This window comes from Patiria miniata, unplaced genomic scaffold (genome assembly GCF_015706575.1).
Source record: "Patiria miniata isolate m_02_andy unplaced genomic scaffold, ASM1570657v1 HiC_scaffold_27, whole genome shotgun sequence".
Classification (NCBI taxonomy): Eukaryota; Metazoa; Echinodermata; class Asteroidea; order Valvatida; family Asterinidae; genus Patiria; species Patiria miniata.
The window spans coordinates 5,782,409-5,801,588 of record NW_024037066.1 but is presented as its reverse complement, the minus strand read 5'-3'; the positions used below and the strand labels follow the sequence as shown (position 1 = coordinate 5,801,588).

The 19,180-nt window shown below is 36.8% G+C and overlaps 2 protein-coding genes across 2 annotated transcripts; one reads left to right on the top strand and one right to left on the bottom strand.

The window, feature by feature from the left end:
* Window positions 1-8,240: 8,240 nt before the first annotated feature.
* On the top strand, window positions 8,241-10,328 carry LOC119734494 (ataxin-7-like protein 3). Its single transcript, XM_038208028.1, has one exon. The coding sequence runs from the start codon at window positions 8,491-8,493 to the stop codon at window positions 9,607-9,609; it is 1,119 nt and encodes a 372-aa protein (XP_038063956.1). The 5' UTR covers window positions 8,241-8,490; the 3' UTR covers window positions 9,610-10,328.
* Window positions 10,329-14,086: 3,758 nt separating this feature from the next.
* LOC119734580 (kynurenine formamidase-like) lies at window positions 14,087-18,938 on the bottom strand. The gene is made up of 6 exons (XM_038208116.1): window positions 18,907-18,938; window positions 17,816-17,919; window positions 17,537-17,615; window positions 16,283-16,424; window positions 15,764-15,868; window positions 14,087-15,027 (listed from the first exon to the last, which is right to left on the bottom strand). The coding sequence occupies exons 1-6, from the start codon at window positions 18,936-18,938 to the stop codon at window positions 14,965-14,967; spliced, it is 525 nt and encodes a 174-aa protein (XP_038064044.1). The 3' UTR covers window positions 14,087-14,964.
* Between the last annotated feature and the right edge of the window lie 242 nt (window positions 18,939-19,180).

Here is a 19,180-nt window from a genome sequence, read left to right as displayed (position 1 = left end):
CTTTTTGTGAGTCTTTTTAACATTGATGGTCTATGAATTTTGAAATGTCACTTTCTTTGGAGGCAATTTTCTATGAAAATGCAAATAATGTTTCTAGTACCATAAAATTGATATTTTATGGTCTACAAATGTAATTGGAATATTGCAGTGCATATCAAATGAATTTCCTTGAACATCATCTGTGGGTTGTATCACATACATGTACCTCAATTTCTAGATTCATCATACTGAAGTTTAGCTCGCCAGATTGAATATAGACCTAATTTTGTGACGTCACATTTAGAATGGCGTTTAGCCAACGCCTACAAACACATCTTTGTAAACACCGGCAATCGTGGACCCCTAATCCTCATTCCTTTGTTTGTACTCTTAACTTTTTAGCAACGGCTCTCATGGGTTTTGTACACGAATTTCAATCGTGGACGTTTGGTCAATTGGGACGTATTGTTTGAGCCCTAACCCTTTTGTCCTAGGTCCACGATTCCCAGTGTTAACATACACTGGTTCACACACAATCATGGCAAGGAATAAGAACAATTAATTTTCATTTGAATGTTCAGGAGCTGTTATGCCCCAACTGTAGCAATGGCCCAACTATAGTTGGAATGGTCCCAACTACAGTTGGAGCTGTCCCAACTGCAGTTGGCACGATCCCTGCTAATACTTTTGATCATCCCAACTGTAGTTGGGATGATGCTATAATTGGGGTGCAACAATTCTGTGGGCATCCTCATAACCCATTAGCACCTGTACTTCATTGTATTACATTGTATTTATTGTATTACACTGTATTACTTTGTATTACATTTTATTACACTGTATTACATTGTATTTATTGTATTACACTGTATTACATTGTATTACATTGTATTACATTGTATTTACTGTATTACATTGTATTACATTGTATTACATTGTATTACATTGTATTACACTGTATTACATTGTATTTATTGTATTACACTGTATTACATTGTATTACATTGTATTACATTGTATTACATTGTATTACACTGTATTACATTGTATTTACTGCATTACATTGTATTTACTGTATTACATTGTATTACATTGTATTACATTGTATTTATTGTATTACATTGTATTTATTACCTGATGAAACCATTAAACCATACAGTAATGGTTCTGTTTTGGGAGATACAGGGAGTAACAGGCAGGGCTGTTGGGGCGACACGGGGACTATTGGATTAAAGTGTTACCGTTTAGGAAATAGTTGGAGTCAACAGCAGAGTTGCTTGCACCACTCCTTTCCTCCCTCCCATCCACCCCCCCCCAGTACCCCCTCCCCAGCACCCCCACCCCTACCTCTTACTCAAATTGAATAAGAACTACTGTATATATTTCTTTGTAAAGCATGGACATTTTGTATATACTGACAATAATTATGTGGCAGTGATTATGTGTTTGTGTCTTGGTGCGATTCACTACAACATACAATAACAGTGAACGAAAAAAAGAAATCTAAAAACTTCCTTCATTTTCGACAAAGTTGAAGAGGACTTATGATGCCTGGAAGTAAATTATGCAAAGGTATTGTCAGATGTTGTCAGACAGCATTATTATTATGTTAATGTCCTCTACCAATTTGTGTCAGAAACCTACTTTTAAATAGTATCCTTCAATACAAGATAATTGTTCTCACTTTGAAACCACTGTTTTTCCCCCCAAACTGTCAATATAAATATAGTGTGACATATTTTCTTGGGCCACAATTACTTTATATGTCCCTCAACCTCGAACAAACTATTTCCATTCCATTGTGGTTACTCTACAAGGCGTCCAGTTAGATTACTTGCGGCCTGCGGAAAGTCATTATTACGTAAAACTAATTCTTTTGTGACCCAGTTGGCCCTGTAAACTTGACTTTCCTTTATGTAGAAGCATAAAACAATTGACATTCTACTCTTGACAAATTGGGAAGGTTACTGGAATCAATTTGGTTAAATTGATAACAATTTGTTGGTTTTTTTTAAAGGTCAACAACGGTCGCTGTTTGTTTTTCCAAGTATTAACAGACATCTGGTAATTATTTTTTTCCAGTTTGAACGTGTACCAAGTTTTATTGAATGAAGTGCTGCGTACAGATATAATTTGAAAGCTTGGTTTGGATATAGTGGTCACATAATGAAGTGACACCAGGCAGTGTACACTAGCCAATTTTTGAAGTTGACGTCACATATGCGAATTGTCTCACCCCCCCCCCAAAAAAAAATAGCTGTGAGAAGGGGGCATTGTACACTATTAAATAATATAGTTTATACGATTGTAGTATTTTATCAGCGCTCCCCAGAAAATGTGGTACCATGGCTTGTTCATACTACGCGTTGATTTTAAACTAATGTCCATTTTATTTATGTCTGTACCTTAGAACACATTACTGGAACAAAAATTGAAAGCCTGAAGTTTTGTAATAAAATATTAACTGAAAATAGAGAAATATATAGCAGTTCGTTGGTGATTTGTCTTTGTATGTTCAGTGATGTTCATGTGAAACAAATATCTAATTCCATAATTATTATTATTATTATTATTATTTATTATAAAACACTCGCGACCAGAAGGCCAAATTGCGGTTTATTGTACAATAAAATGATTTCAAAAAGTTAAAATAACAGTTTCAATCACAGTAGTCACTACATTAAAAATATATACTACATTATTAGATATAAAAAATACACTAATGGTTAAGACCCACCCCTGTAATATTCTATAGCAAAGCCCTGCTCCTTAATAAAAAAAAAACCAAGCTGCCAGATTATAAGAAAACGAGCTTAAAAAAGGGTTGGTTTTTTTTCAAGTAAAAATTCCACATACACAACGTGATGCATTGGAAAACCCCCAGACACTGTAAAAAGTTTTTAAAAATCAAGCACGTGTGTTCAGTAATTTAGTAAGGTACGGGATAGAGCTCTTGCCGTGCCTTTCAATTTAACTCGGACTTTAGGTTCAATAAAATGCCGTTTTTGCCGAAGTTCCATTGCATGAGGATAATTATTTTTTAGAAAACCAGCTCTTAAAACGCTCAGAAACAACACAAGATTTGGCAAATTGTAAACAAAGGTCTTCCATACTGTAAATTTAATATTGTAAGGGGTTAACCTTGCATTTTCATCAAATTTGGGCAAAATTTGAATTTTCTGGGAAATTTGAAATTGTAAGGGGTTAACCTTGCATTTTTATCAAAATTGGGCAAAATTTGACTTTTCTGGCAAATTTAATTTTGTAAGGGGTTAACCTTGATTTTCAGCGAAATTGAGCAAAATTTGACTTTTTTGGGAAATTTAGTATTGTAAGGGGTTAACCTTGCATTTTCCTCATAATTGGAAAAATTTGACTTTTCTGGGATATTTAAAACTGTAAGGGGTTAACCTTGCATTTTCATCAAAATTGGGCAAAAATTGACGTTTCTGCGAAATTTAAAATTGTAAGGGGTTAACCTTGTATTTTCATCAAAATTGGGGAAAAATTTACTCTTCTGGGAAATATAAAATTGTAAGGAGTTAACCTTGCATTTTCATCAAAATTGGGCAAAATTTACTCTTCTGGGAAATATAAAATTGTAAGGAGTTAACCTTGCATTTTCATCCAAATTTGGCAAAATTTGACTTTTCTGGGAAATTTAAAATTGTAAGGGGTTAACCTTGCTTTTTCATCAAAATTGAGCAAAATTTGACTTTTCTGGGAAATTTAGTATTGTAAGGGGTTAACCTTGAATTTTCAGCAAAATTGGGAAAAAAATTTACTCTTCTGGGAAATATAAAATTGTAAGGGGTTAACCTTGCATTTTCATCAAAATTGGGCAAAATTTGACTTTTCTGGGAAATATAAAATTGTAAGGGGTTAACCTTGCATTTTCATCAAATTTGGGCAAAATTTGACTTTTCTGGGAAATATAAAATTGTAAGGGGTTAACCTTGATTTTCATCAAAATTGGGCAAAATTTGACTCTTCAGGGAAATTAAAAATTGTAAGGGTTAGCCTTGCATTTTCAGCAAAATTGGGCAAAATTTGACTTTTCAGGGAAATTTAATATTATAAGGGGTTAACCTTGCTTTTTCATCAAAATTGAGCAAAATTTGACTTTTCTGGGAAATTTAGTATTGTAAGGGGTTAACCTTGCATTTTCAGCAAAATTGGGCAAAATGTGACTTTTCAGGTAAATTTTTAATTGTAGAGGTAAACCTTGCATTTTCATCAAAATTGGGAAAAAAATTTACTCTTCTGGAAAATATAAAATTGTAAGGGGTTAACCTTGCATTTTCCTCAAAATTGGGAAAAATTTGACTTTTCTGGGAAATTTAAAATTGTAAGGGGTTAACCTTGCATTTTCATCAAAATTGGGCAACATTTGACTTTTCTGGGAAATTTAAAATTGTAAGGCGTTAACCTTGCATTTTCAGCAAAATTGGGAAAATTTTTACTCTTCTGGGAAATAGTAAATTGTAAGGGGTTAACCTTGATTTTCATCAAAATTGGGCAAAATTGGACTCTTCTTGGAAATTTAAAATTGTAAGGGTTAGCCTTGCATTTTCAGCAAAATTGGGCAAAATTTGACTTTTCAGGGATATTTAATATTGTAAGGGGTTAACCTTGCATTTTCATCAAAATTGAGCAAAATTTGACTTTTCTGGGATATTTAGTATTGTAAGGGGTTAACCTTGCATTTTCATCAAAATTGGGCAAAATGTGACTTTGCAGGTAAATTTTAAATTGTAAGGGGTTAACCTTGCATTTTCATCAAAATTGGGAAAAATTTGACTTTTCTGGGAAATTAAAAATTGTAAGGGGTTAACCTTTCATTTTCATCAAAATTGGGCAAAATTTGACGTTTCAGGGGAATTTAATATTATAAGGGGTTAACCTTGCATTTTCATCAAAATTGAGCAAAATTTGACTTTTCTGGGAAATATAAAATTGTAAGGGGTTAACCTTGATTTTCATCAAAATTGGGCAAAATTTGAATCTTCAGGGAAATTTAAAATTGTAAGGGTTAGCCTTGCATTTTCAGCAAAATTGGGCAAAATTGGACTTTTCAGGGGAATTTAATATTATAAGGGGTTAACCTTGCATTTTCATCAAAATTGAGCAAAATTTGACTTTTCTGGGAAATTTAGTTTTGTAAGGGGTTAACCTTACATTTTCAGCAAAATTGGGAAAAAAATTTACTCTTCTGGGAAATATAAAATTGTAAGGGGTTAACCTTGCATTTTCATCAAAATTGGGAAAAATTTGACTTTTCTGGGAAATTTAAAATTGTAAGGGGTTAACCTTGCATTTTCATCAAAATTTGGCAAAATTTGACTTTTCTGGGAAATTTAAAATTGTAAGGCGTTAACCTTGCATTTTCAGCAAAATTTGGAAAAATTTTACTCTTCTGGGAAATATTAAATTGTAAGGGGTTAACCTTGATTTTCATCAAAATTGGGCAAAATTGGACTCTTCTGGGAAATTTAAAATTGTAAGGGTTAGCCTTTCATTTTCAGCAAAATTGGGCAAAATTTGACTTTTCTGGGAAATATAAAATTGTAAGGGGTTAACCTTGCATTTTCATCAAATTTGGGCAAAATTAGACTTTTCTGGGAAATTTAAAATTGTAATGGGTTAACCTTGATTTTCATCAAAATTGGGCAAAATTTGACTATTCAGGGATATTTAATTTTTTAAGGGGTTAACCTTGCTTTTTCATCAAAATTGAGCAAAATGTGACTTTTCTGGGAAATTAAGTATTGTAAGGGGTTAACCTTGCATTTTCATCAAAATTGGGCAAAATGTGACTTTTCAGGTAAATTTTTAATTGTACAGGTAAACCTTGCATTTTCATCAAAATTGGGCAAAATTTGACTTTTCTTGGAAATTTTTAATTGTAGAGGTAAACCTTGCATTTTCAGCAAAATTGGACAAATTTGACTTTTCTGGGAAATTGAAAATTGTAGAGGGTTAACCTTGCATTTTTATCAAAATTGGGCAAAATTTGACTTTTCTAGAAAATTCAATATTGTAAGGGGTTAACCTTGCATTTTCATCATAATTGGACAAATTTGACTTTTCTGGGAAATTTTAAATTATAAGGGGTTGACCTTGCATTTTCATCAAAATTTGGCAAAATTTGCATTTTCGGGATAGTTTGAAATTGAAAGGGGTTAACCTTGCATTTTCATCAAAATTGGGCAAAATTAGACTTTTCTGGGAAATTGAAAATTGTAGAGGGTTTACCTTGCATTTTTATCAAAATTGGGCAAAATTTGACTTTTCTGGAAAATTCAATATTGTAAGGGGTTAACCTTGCATTTTCATCATAATTGGACAAATTTGACTTTTCTGGGAAATTTAAAATTGTAAGGGGTTAACCTTGCATTTTCAGCAAAATTGGGCAAAATCTTACTCTTCTGGGAAATATAAAAATTGTAAGGGGTTAACCTTGATTTTCATCATAATTGGGCAAAATTTGACTCTTTTGGGAAATTTAAAATTGTAGGGGGTTAACCTTGCATTTTCATCAAAATTGGGCAAAATGTGACTTTTCTGGCCAAGGTCTTAACATTAAATTGAGATTCTGAAGGTCCTTTTTTGTATTGCTTTGATACTTGGTTTGAAGTTAGACCAGAGTGCCACACAGGTGGAGCAGATATTCAAAAATGGGCCGAACATAATTTATGTGATAAAGACTGTTACAAGATATTCTCTGGGAACACCAAACTTTTTTAAGCGACTAAGAATGTGGGGGTATCTGCTACCCTTAGAAATCATTTCTTGAACTTGGGTGTTCCATTTTAGGTTGTTCTGAATCCATACTCCAAGCAACTTTGTTTCTGTCACAACATCAAGTGTATTATCACCAATATACCAAGGAAGGTGGTTCAGGGAAATTTTTCTCACGGTAAAATTGCATAGTTTTGCACTTGGATGGGTTGAGATTAATGTTTTTAATGTCAGAAATTTTTTTCTTTGCAGTATATGCAAATTCTAAAAGCTGTAAATCATCAGAATTTATCAATAAATATAAAAAAAAACATGATTTTCAACTACAGAGGGCAGCATAGCCGGTTAACATTCAATGGCTCTTTTCAAACATAGAGGGCAGCACATATAATCAATGGAATTGGAAGGTGGCAGCACAGTATGTAAAGAAAGATGTGAAACATCGAACAAATGTTTTGAACATGCAGATATTTTTGTGAAACATAGCACAAAAAGATTGAACACTACGTATATATTTCAGTTGAAGTACATTTTTGGCACGATTAACCCTTGAGACATAATTATGCGTAATTTCGAAGGACCATCGACCATCTTTTTCTTGGGGATGCATGGATGTTAGGAACTTAGGGTGGGGTTGAGGAGCGGGGGGGGGGACTTTGTCGAATAATGCAAAAAGGTAATTATGTGGACAATATTTTGCAATTTTCCCCCATAATGAACTTGTAAAAGTGAGAAACCCTGAGATGTCGTTTAAAGCCTATACTGTCACCACTCTTTGACGTTCTTTTGGTTGAAGGTGCCCATAGCCATTACTGGCTGTAGGGGCAGTGGGATGTTAGAGGTCCACTGTGTCTTTGGTGCGGCATATGAGGGGCGGTGCCCAGTCCTCCTCTCTCGCCGTGTCATACCTTCCCTGAACGAATCAGGTACCCATTTTACTGTTGCGTCGTCAGAGAGAGTTTTCCAGTTTTTGGTCCGAATGAGATTCGAACCGCCAACCTTTCACTCCGTAGCTCCACGCTGTAACCGCTCGGCCCCTCTGTGTGTCAGTTTCTGAATCGATGATTTGTAAAACAAAGACGGTCACCAAGTTTTGAACTGGACATCGAGTGGGACCCCATTGCTCTATAATTTGCAATGGCGATGGGCTTCGTGACTACATTTTATATCATGCTTGTGTTTCTGAAAAATCGGAATGAAATTGGGTCACATTTACAGTGAGCTTAATTTGGTACACTTTTGTCGTCACTGGGGGAAAAAAATTATTAAAACTGAGATCCGATCATCGACGCACACTTTCCCTCTTTCAAGCGGTTCTTTGCGACCCGCAATGCAAAAATCGACCCATAATAAAACATCGGCATAAAATGTGATCAAAAATAGGCCCGTAGTAAAATCTACCCGGCTGAAACATAATAAGGCTTGGGCCCGTTAATGTAATAACTTTTTCAAAGTCAAAGCGCGAGGGCGCACTTTGCTGAAACCGGCCGTTTTAATTTTCAGGGATTGGTGCGTGCCGCGCCTCCTTGACCATAGAGGGCAGCAAACTATCTTCCAAAATGGCTCTTAAATTTTGACAGGACGACTCGCTGCCTCCCAGATCATTGTTTGTTTACCCTACTATAACTTAAGAAGAGCGATAGAGCCAAGGGTTTCCTTTTGTTTTCTCATTCACGAATAACGGCCGCTTGATTTTAAAGAGGCCAAAGCTTTAAGGGAGTGAGAATTGACGTCGACAACTCACAAAGGGGAACACCGGCAAAAATAAGAATGGAGGACTTTTTATTGCACCATTTGCATGAAGCCTCACCAAGTCCCGAAGACCAAGGGGGTTTAGAGGAGGACATCTTTGCCGACGTGCTTCAAGAATTGACTCTGGGATTTTGCTTTGAGATTCACCGCTCCTGTAAAATGGGACAACTGTTCCTGGACGAAACGGACGAGCCCAGCCTGAAATTTTATGAAATTGTCAATGAGCCAGGCAGAGACGTGTTTGGAAAGCCACCGCTGAAGAAGCAGATTGACTGCATCTGCCCCCACTGCAACCGGAATCTCTCGGCTTCGCGTTTCGCTCCGCATCTGGAAAAATGCATGGGTATGGGAAGGAACAGCAGCAGGCTCGCAAGCAAACGAATCGCCAACTCGGGCATGGGCAAGATGGACAGCGACAACGAAGACGACGATCGAGACTTGGACTGGTCATTTGCTTTTGACAAGAAAGTCACTAAGAAGTCCAAGAAAGACAAGGTCAGCAACAACTCACCGAGACGATCCAAGCCCAAAATTGGTACCAAAATGGGCGACTTTCCCTGCGGCGGCAGTTTGCCCTCGGAGTCCATGGCAGGTTCCATGACGAGCTACGCCTCCAAGAGTTTCTCCTCCGCCCCTTATGAGGGACTGTCACTGGAAGAAAGAAAGCGTCTGTTAATGTCCACCTGTGGAGTCATCTCGGAACACACCCATAAGATGTGCACCAAATCTCTCCGATGTCCCCAGCACACTGACGAACAACGACGAATCATCAGACGCTATCTTCTCAGGATTGATCCGGAGGGCAGACTGCGAATGAGACCGGATGGGAGCCTCGAAGCCGACGATATTCAAGTCGATATCGACGGTTACGAAGATGGTGACGGCCAAGCTCTGAGAGAAACCCTCAACAGAATACAGCAATGGGAAGGAAACACCTCATCGGCAAATCCCTCCCCGGCAGATTCTACTTCCACGACAAATTCTCAAGAAAAGAGGCGTAAAAAAGGAAGCGCAAAGCTCACCCAACGAAAAAAGAGCAAAGTCAAGCCTCCAGCATTACATGTAGTCTCATCTGCAGGATCCACATCGTCTTTCCTTTCATCATGCGCAGACACGCAGTTCCATATCCTAGACTAACTCCATGCTTTAGTAATAGTACAAGGGCTGTTGCAAGATTGTTAAGTGCAAAAATGGGCTTTCAAATTTGCACAGTATTTAAAGATGGTTGTCATGCATAGTAACATTTTCACAACGACAAGAGGGGGAGTCAAGTTTAAAAGGCCCATGAATTCATTTTGTTGCAATTCAAAAGAATGAAGTTCTTAACTTCCCCGTTTCTTGCCACTCCATGAGTTTTTCACATTTTTGGGGGTCCCTTTTGATGTTCATACTTATGGAAATAAGGTTATTCGCAAGCAAAACAGTAATGTTATATCATGGAGCTATAGCTCCACGGTTATATTAACAGGCTGAAGCTTTATAAAGTTTGTCTAAAAATGGTCACCGCAATTTTTGTTTCTGTTCCAAAGTTAATTTGTGCTCCTATGCTGTATGTTTGTATAGTGTATAACAGTTCGTAAACAAGGAAAAAAAATATTTAAAAGCCATCTTGTGATGAAAATCTAAAAACTGCAGAGTAATTGCCTGCATTGAAATCACAGCAAGAGCGCCCTTGGGTGTCAGAAAATGACCAATCAAATAGTGAAAAGTAATTTATATAAAAAATAAAAAAGGGTGTTGAAAATCAGAGGCATTGATATTTGCAGAGAATATGTTTTGAGTATGCAGTTAAAGGGAAGATACAACATTTGCAAACATCAAAAAATGAGGTGATCAAATTATCACGAAATACCTTACTGGATTGTTAGGGAAAGACAGTCTAAAGCATCCTGTAAACTTGTGGCTCTTGGTGTGCTGACATTTTCAAGAAAACTTGTATTTTTCCAACGCTGGTCGGCCGACCAGCGTTGGAGAAAACCGTCTTTTTTCAAAAACTGCTCCTAATTATTCATATTTAGTTATTCCACATTTTCTTTGCAATTGATTACACACCTGTGAAGGGGTACAAGCCTGCCAGACTGATCATCTGACCTTACAATTCCCAAAAGTCTACAAATTGCTCCGTTTCATTTTGAGTGGGGTCAGGGAACCAGACTACAAGAACATGATGGTTTTCTTGGTTTTTCCAGTATCTTCAAGCCCAAAACGTGAAATGTCAGTTTAATTATATTTGCTATAACGTTCTAATCCTCCAAATCCATTTATTTCTGAAAATTGCAGCAAAAGCAAATGTTGTACATTCCCTTGAATTTCATGGGTCCTCTTAATAAAAGGTGATTGGAATATTGAAACATATCTAGTAATATATATTTTGTGAGACTGCATATGTTGATGTTTGTGATCAGAAAGGACAAATGCATTCAAGCTGTTATGTGTGATACAAGCGCTCGTCTGTATGGCTGAACCGGGTGCCTGACCACTGATGTCAGGAACTGGTTCCAGATTATAGAATCCATTACCCATATTACCCAACTTTAAATATTACTTAGTAACCTCTCAGACTATGAAGGAAAAAAAAGGTTTTGAATGCCATTTGTGGAGAATTTTCAAAATGAAAACCAGGCTACATGGAAAAACAAAACAGATTCGTGTTTATGACGCTTGTGAAAAATGCAATTTACACTGTAAAGCTATATGTATTGAGCTCACTCTACACAAGTCTTGCATCCATAAGATGGAACTTTCTTGTATCTTGATGAGTTCTTGTTTCTTGAGAGTCTTGTATCTCTACCACTCTGCATGTTCAGCCGTGGGTGTCATACACATGTCAGGGCTGTGATTGGTCAGAACATTTAGGGGGCGGGGCTTAATGGAACAGCCTATTGACCTTTTCTGAACACTTTTTTTTTGCAATGAATATTTGTGATGATGTGATTGTCAAAACCAGTCTCTTCTGGGCAGCTGGTTGAAAAACAAATTGAAATATGAAAATATATTTAATTTTTGTTTAATTGACTTGCCTTCGCAAAATAAAAACTATTAAAAATTTGTAAATTTCAGCAACTTTTCCATCCAGATAGCCAAGAGGGATGCATTTCTTGAACTGAAACACCTCTTTAAATCATAAGGCAATCGTCGGGCAATGTTACGGTCTCGGATCATTAAAGTAAATCTTTATTCCTTCCCCCATCTCTGAAAAAAAAGGAAAATCAGACGAAAAAAATTACCTCACATTTTTAGGTCGTATCAGCATCTCAAGCTCTACCCAAAATGATCTGGTTTTGTCAGAATATATATTTAAAAAAAGAAGAATGGCTCTTTTTGTTCACTGTTCACAGAGGGCAGCAAATTCAATATTTGGGCAATTCCATGGTGTCATACATGTACATACTTTATTTAATCATAAAGTGGAATTTAATTCTAAAAAAAAATGTCAGTCCATACGATGATTTACAAAGAAATTATTCATCCAACATTTTTGCTGTACTTTGAAATCGGCTCGAAACTCCATAGAGTCAGACGTACTCAGACGAATTGATTTTTACATGTAGAAACAGTGTACTTATTAATTTGCCAGTTTAACGTAACAGCTTAACTGTTGGACATTGTTAGAAAATAGAAATAAAGATTTTTTTAATGAAATACAGATAAATAAGCTTCAAAACTGTTTCATTTGTGGCATTAGGATTTGTTTGAAGTTTTGGCATTGAGGTTTATAATTCCGTGGAATAGCCCATTTATAAATTCAACCTGGCCCTCTGGGTCATCAAAAGTGCGCCCTGGAGCACAACTTTCTGAGCACTAGCCCTGTTTTGTCAAGTTTTTTTGCAACTCTTGTTTGTTGTGAGAATCATTTCCTGAAGTGTCCCACACTGCAATTGGTGTTTGCTGCCCTCTGTTGACAACCATTTAGGCAGGCATGTGCACTATTATGTTTGGGGCTGAAAAAGCTGACAGTGTCAAATGATGGAAATTTTGACTTCCAGTTAAAAAAGGGCATAAAACTAATGTCGGCCTTGTGTATTGTGGTTCCTTTTTGATGGAGAATAATATTCCGTTTTTTTTTGCAAGGGAACGTATTGAGATATTTAAAAATTAAAATAAGCCACTTTTACTACCCTATTACCCAACTGAATCCTTGAAATTTCCAGATGACAAAGATGAAGTTCTAAGAAAATCAGTGAAAATTTAAATCAAATTCTACTTTCAATATGTGAAGTATTCATCAAACACTTGTCTATGATTGAAACTTTGAGTTTGAAATGTGAAGCTTATAAGTTGTGTCCTCATTCTATGGTTCGGGTTTCAACTCGAAAATAAAAAAATACATATATATATTTTTTTAATTTCCACACGTTTAATTATGGACGTTATTTTACAATTAATTTATGACAGATCTTTAATACATTAATGGTGCAAAATCAGGCTTTTAAAAAAAAAAGGTTGTAAATTAAAGATTGAAAATGCAGATTGGAAATTCATTAGGAGAGAAAAGTTTAATTTGTTGAAGAGAGTGGGGGGGGGGGGGGGGGCAAGGGCGGATCCAGGGGGGGGCCAAAGGGGGCCAAACGAAACCATTTTTTTTTTATGTGACATCGCAATAAAGGCAGGTAATGAGTATACACCACCATCTTTTCCTCAAACAAAAATTGGTTAAAGTGGTCAGAAATTGCCTCAGATCGCACCACAGAGCATCTAGAATCTAAAAATGTTTTTGGCCCCCCCAAAAAATTGTGTTCTGGATCCGCCCGGGGGGGGGGGGGGGGGGGACTTAAAAGATAAAACTAGAACATCCAGTATAATGAACGTTACAGTATACAAGTGACCTGTGTGTGTGTGGGGGGGGGGGGAGGGGGTAGCAAATGAAACTGGATGTTTCTGTTTGTAGTTTACTGACCTGATATTGGTGTATTGTATGTCCCAATACGTATGGAATAAACATAGTAAATGATAGTGGACTTGTGATGACCTTGCTTAAAATTTGCTTCTATCATAATTGTACTGAGAAGATATAAAGTAACAATAAAGCCTGGTGCATTTTTGTTTCCTTTTTTTGTTACAGAATGAATTAAAAGTTCATGTGAACAGTTCAAGTCAAAATCTGTCTCAAACTCTTTTACTCGTGAGTGTAAGAAAGCATTTACGCAGTTACTATTATGGATGTGATTTTATGATTTTAATTTCTGTATAATGGAACAGAAAGATTAAAAATGTTGGGAATATCTATTAAAAAGATTTTCATGTTTGCCTACTTACAATAGTCTCAGAAAACATGGCAGACAATGAACTTTTTTGCCCCTCCCCCACCCCCCCCCCCAAAAAAAGTGCTACATATCCGCTTACACTGTGCCTAGGATTTCGTGCCACATTTTCATTTTTTGAAGAAAAAAAAACCCACATTTGACTGAATTTGCCAGCAAGTTGGTAGTTCTATCTGGGACATAAAACAACCCCAATTTTATCTCAGCCATACCACTTGTGAGAAACATAAAATTGATTAAGACCAAGAAAAAATAATAATAATAACATTTAAATAATAAATCCATAACCATTTCTGTATTTTAAACAAGTTTTAGGCTTACAGAAGAAATTGACACACACAATCACAGTTGTTATTTGCTCAATTTTACAACATGTACTTGGTACAGTACCAATATTATTCAGCAATCTTGAACATTTTCTTTTAAAAAGATACGATTGTTGGTACTAACATAGATACTCTTTGTACAGTTATTCTCACTATTTATTTTTACATTGAAAAGCAATAGCTGAAAAGCAATAACCATTTGAGGTCATTTATAACGAGAGGTCATTCATAGAAATGGCATTTCATGCCGTTATACAATAAGTAACAACTCAACAAAAGTAGGCCAAGCTTCTTTTTAATTTGAAACTAGCTAGTTTCAAACTAGCTTTCCAGAGCACGCTGAGAAAAAAAAGAAGAAGAAAACAGAGTGACTGATCTACTCGACCAAAATAGATTTTGGCTTCAGACGGGTATTCAATACCTGTTAACTGTGGGGTTGTTTTGAACAACTTCAACAGTCGGTCTTTCAATGACTTGCGTGTGTAGTCACTCCTGAATGTAATTCATCGGTCTTTGATTTGAAAAATAAAGGTATTGCTCAACAGATTTCTACCTCGGATTTCACAGCAAACAAATTCCTGAAAATCACATTAAATTTGGAATCTTTCAAAGACTGAACGGCCAAATCAGTATTAAACTCTGTTTATAAAAAGACTAAGTACCTATTATTCAATGACACACTTTTGTTGAAGTAACTGCACAAAATGTGCAGCTGACCTGCCCGTCGTGGTGTTATATACCCTGAAAATAGAGTCATCATTAAATAATATCAACCAAAAAGTTTACAGGTGCAGAACAGAAGTCTATCTGGAAATCACTTTAAAAGGATACTTTTCTCTCACAGTAAAAATTTCTTTCTTGTTTGTTTGGTGTATTTTTTTTTGGGGGGGGGGGAATTCTTGGAATTACATGGACTGCTCTGTTGCCAGATTGTTCTTTGCAGGAAGCGACATCATGCCCAGCACAGTCTGAAAAAAATTAAAATAAAATAACACTGTCAGTTAGCAAAGAAACGGAAGATGTAAAACAAGTAAAACTACCTGCTACTTTCTACTGCTGGATGAATTTGTGGTAAGTTCTTATTGCTTAAATTTTTCCTGCCAAGTTCAACAGCTTTTCGTGCACTATGTCCCACAACAGCGTGGTTTGAGAGAATGTACAAGAGAATACAGTTTTTTTTCAAAATTCTTTGAGTTCATGACACTAAAAGTTCCATGAATGAGTAAGTCGGGGGTGAAATTGGGGGGAAAATGAAAAATTCATAAAATAATCGGCAGCGGTTTTGAGGGTCACTGCAGGCTACAGAGCAACATAAGGTCTTTGGTAAATGATTGTATTTTCCCAAAAGTCCCCCTTACAATACAAATTGTATTTGTTTTATATAAACTTTTAGTTTTATAGGAAGAAACACCTTTATGGTAAAACCTCAGGAAATCCAGATTTCAAACGAGATTCTTTAAAAGTTCCTAAATCAGGAAAAATCCTGACAAAAAATCCTGACAAATGTCATCCCTGCTAAGTTGGTTTTATTTTAATTTCTTAAACAAGAAAGTGTAAGTCTGTTTTCTGTGTGCAAGCTTGAAACTGTGAGTAGTGAAAACAAGCATATTCCATCCCCACAAAGATTACAGATATTATGTGGTGCAAAAAGTGGCAAAACTAAAATCTTTTTAAAAATGACCGAAGCATGCCACCATACAATACCTGTGTGAGTGAATACTCTGCTTCAGATAGTCTTTCAATCAGTTCAAAATGGTCCAATCCAGGAATCACCTCACATGTAGCATCCACGCCACCTTTGGAAAGTTCCTGGAATGGAGGTTATACAGGTGCATTCTACATCCTACATATTCCAAAGTTTCTGATTATGCATAAAGTAAATGATTTGATTAACTTGCCCCCCCCCCCCAAAAAAAAATTCTTTAACCCTCCTATGCAAACATGCATTCTGTGCCAAGTTGTCCTTTCAGTCAAAATCAACAGTCAAGATCTCCCAGCCTACATAAAGCAGGATTGACTGGCTGTGACTGTTTATGTAACTTGATACAGCTGTACTTTGACTGTGCCACCAATTTCCTGGTTTTTTTTGTCTGTTGACTGAATTTGACTAGTCAGAGTGCTTGCTTGAAATATGGTCCAACTAGCAGGGGAAGTGGATGGACATTTTGACTGTCTGTGACTGTTTGAATAGCAGGGGGTAATAAGTGGTTATACGGCACTTACTTTGGTGTAGTCTCTCATCATCTGATGGAATATTGGAGGGTCGTGCTCCCCACAGACGTTGATGATTTTACAGCGGGGGCACAGCCGGATTGCTTCCGACAGATTGGTGGGAATGATAGGGCTGACTTGGTAAGCTTGCTCACTGACACAAGAACAAAACACACAAGAAGATCTTGAGACTTGATTTGAGAGGAAATGGAGACTTGATTGGAAGAATCTAAGACGACTTGGAACTTGATTTTGGACTTGGGGAGTTTAGGTTTGAATTTAGAGGAAATTGAGACGGGGCTTGGATGTAACTTGAAACTGAACTCGAGATTAACTGTAAACTTTTAGCAGTTAACTCAAGACTGGAATCAAAAGAACAATTGAAGATTTGGAACTTGATTTAGAACTTTGGATGAGGCTAAGACTAAATTGGAGAGAAATATGAGACTGAACTTGAAAAGGACGTAACAACTTGAATTGGACAGTAACTTTTTGATGAACGTAATGAGCTGGTCTTCTGGATAAACTTGAAACTGGACTTGAGGCTGACTGAATTGGAAAGCACTTTGGATGACTTGGATTTTGATTTTGGACTTTGGAGGAACGTGAGGCTTGACTTGAGAGAAAACTGTGACAGAAGTTCCAAGCGAGTTGAGACTCAGAAGTGGATGAAATTGAAACTTGACTTTTGAGGAACTCCAGAGAGGATTGGAAAGAACTTGGGATACGACTTGAAGCTTGATTTAAGACTTTGGATGAACTTGAGGCTTGACGAGAGAGAAACGACAGACTGATCTTGGGAAGGCTTTATCACTTGACTTGCAAGTAACTTAGTTTGAATCAGAAGGAACTGGAATTTTCAAGAAATCTTAATTTTGAACTGGATCTGAAAAGACTTGAGGGCAACTCAACTTGGATGGAACTCAAGAACAACATGTGACTGGACTTCAAAAGAACTTGAGAATGAACTCAGAAAGAAGTGACTGAGATTGACTGGCTGACAAAAAAAGAGACTTGACTCAGGAAATATCACTGGACTTCAAAGGATTTCATGACTCGACTTAAAAAAAAATTGCAGAGGCTCATTAGCGCAACACGTTTAGATACTACACGGATATGTTTGAGAAAAGGCATTGGGTGGACTAGCTAGACTTTAAAAACTCAGTCAAATTGGACTTTGACTTAACCATCTCAAGACAACATAACCTCGAAAGCTATGTAAATACCGGAAGGTTTATAGTGAAGACAAATCGGGCAATTACTCACTCCGTCATGTGAAGAGGTTCATTAACGTAGGATCCGACCAACGGCCGGACATCAAACACCCCCGACACGAGACAAGCGCCTGTAAGAGTAAAACAAATGGTGCAAGACGGACACAAGATTGGAGGATTTGTACAACTCACAGCTAATTTGGGGTGTTATTGATGGGTAGTCAGAAAAGGCAGCTTATCACAAACTGTAAACTTTAAACTTCCTACTTTGTTTTTGAAAGTTACATTTTGGAAATTCTTGCTCGGGCAAATATTTTTCACCACTTCATACCTTTGATGAAATCTTTTGGCAGACCATACTTTTCTGACCAATCAACAGACAGCATCATAGCTCCAAGCTGACCCCCGGCTGAGTGACCAACGATGTAAAACCCTCTGAAAAAAATTCAAATTCACACGAAAATAAGTTCTGAAAAGATGAATTTTGGTCAATAATTATAAAATCTGTCTTCAGATAATCCAGTAGAAGCTTTTTGAAGGATTTTGCAGGATTGAGAAATGTAGAGCAAAACCTTGTGTTCTTGGGCAAGACACTTGACTACAATTGCCCCTTGCCACCCAAGAGTATAAATGGGTACCTGTGACGGTAGGGACCAGATTGCAAAGATCTCGAGCTGCTGCAGAAAAAATTGTCTCTTAGCATGCTGGACAGGGGTAATTGTGAGGCACTTTCAGACTGTTGGAATAAAAGCACTATATAAGGCCAAAAAAATAAATAAGTCGGTCTCTGGTCAGCGCGCGCGTCGATTTTAATCATGCGCGTCAATCTTTTTTTTTCTCTAAAATGTTCCGCGGTAGCTCCAACAGCGCCCTCTATTGCCGCACCTCCTCAATTTTTTTTACCAAAGAGCACCAAGGAATGGGAAATTGCACCAAGGCAAATGATCGAGAGCACCAAGGCAAATTATGGAGGACAACAATGTACATGAGGACACCAAAAAAAGCAAAATAGTACCCCACCTTGTCTGTACAATCCAAGCTTGAAGAAAAGAAAAAAAAAGCCGCGTCCCCGCGTCAATTCCGGAACTTTGGTTTGACCAGAGACCGAATTTTTTTTTTTTTGGCCTAAGCACCACATTATTATTATCTAGAAACTTTTTTACAGCTAACAGAAAAATTATAAAACTTCTCACTGAAGTTTTGAAAAAAAATTGACTTTCTAAAAAGTGCTAAACCTGAGAGACGAAAGTTATTATAGAATTTCTCAAACTCTGCATAAACAACAAATACCGCTCACTCATGGAGTGAATTTTGGCCAGTTCATACTTCCGCGAATGCAAATCGAATTTTGACGCCGCAAAATTCCACTGGGATTGAAATATGTTGACTTTTAGCGAATTCGCAGCGCAAAATTTAACTTACATCACAAGTTTGCACTTGTCACTTGCATTCATTTTCGCGCCGAGTATTAATCGGCCTTTACGTAGTATAGGCGCCGTCTGTAAATATTTTGGCTGCAATTATGCACAAAACGGATGAAAACTCAGCTTGTGCCTCTGCATATACGACGCGACAAAAATAATCTACAGATGCAAATGATAAATTGTACACGAGGGTCCAAATACAATTAAGTTAGCTGGACGTCATAGGAAAACATGACAATCCCATAAATGCTCGGCCACATTTTGATTAAAGC

Excerpts from the sequence above, each read along its gene's own strand:
- LOC119734494 (XM_038208028.1), top strand. The coding sequence starts at position 8,491 with ATGGAGGACTTTTTATTGCACCATTTGCATGAAGCCTCACCAAGTCCC.
- LOC119734580 (XM_038208116.1), bottom strand. The coding sequence starts at position 18,938 with ATGAATGCAAGTGACAAGTGCAAACTTGTGAT. Across the intron at positions 17,616-17,815 it reads GCCAAAAGATTTCATCAAAG|GCGCTTGTCTCGTGTCGGGG; the intron begins GTATGAAGTGGT and ends TTACTCTTACAG. Across the intron at positions 15,869-16,282 it reads TGATGAGAGACTACACCAAA|GAACTTTCCAAAGGTGGCGT; the intron begins GTAAGTGCCGTA and ends CCTCCATTCCAG.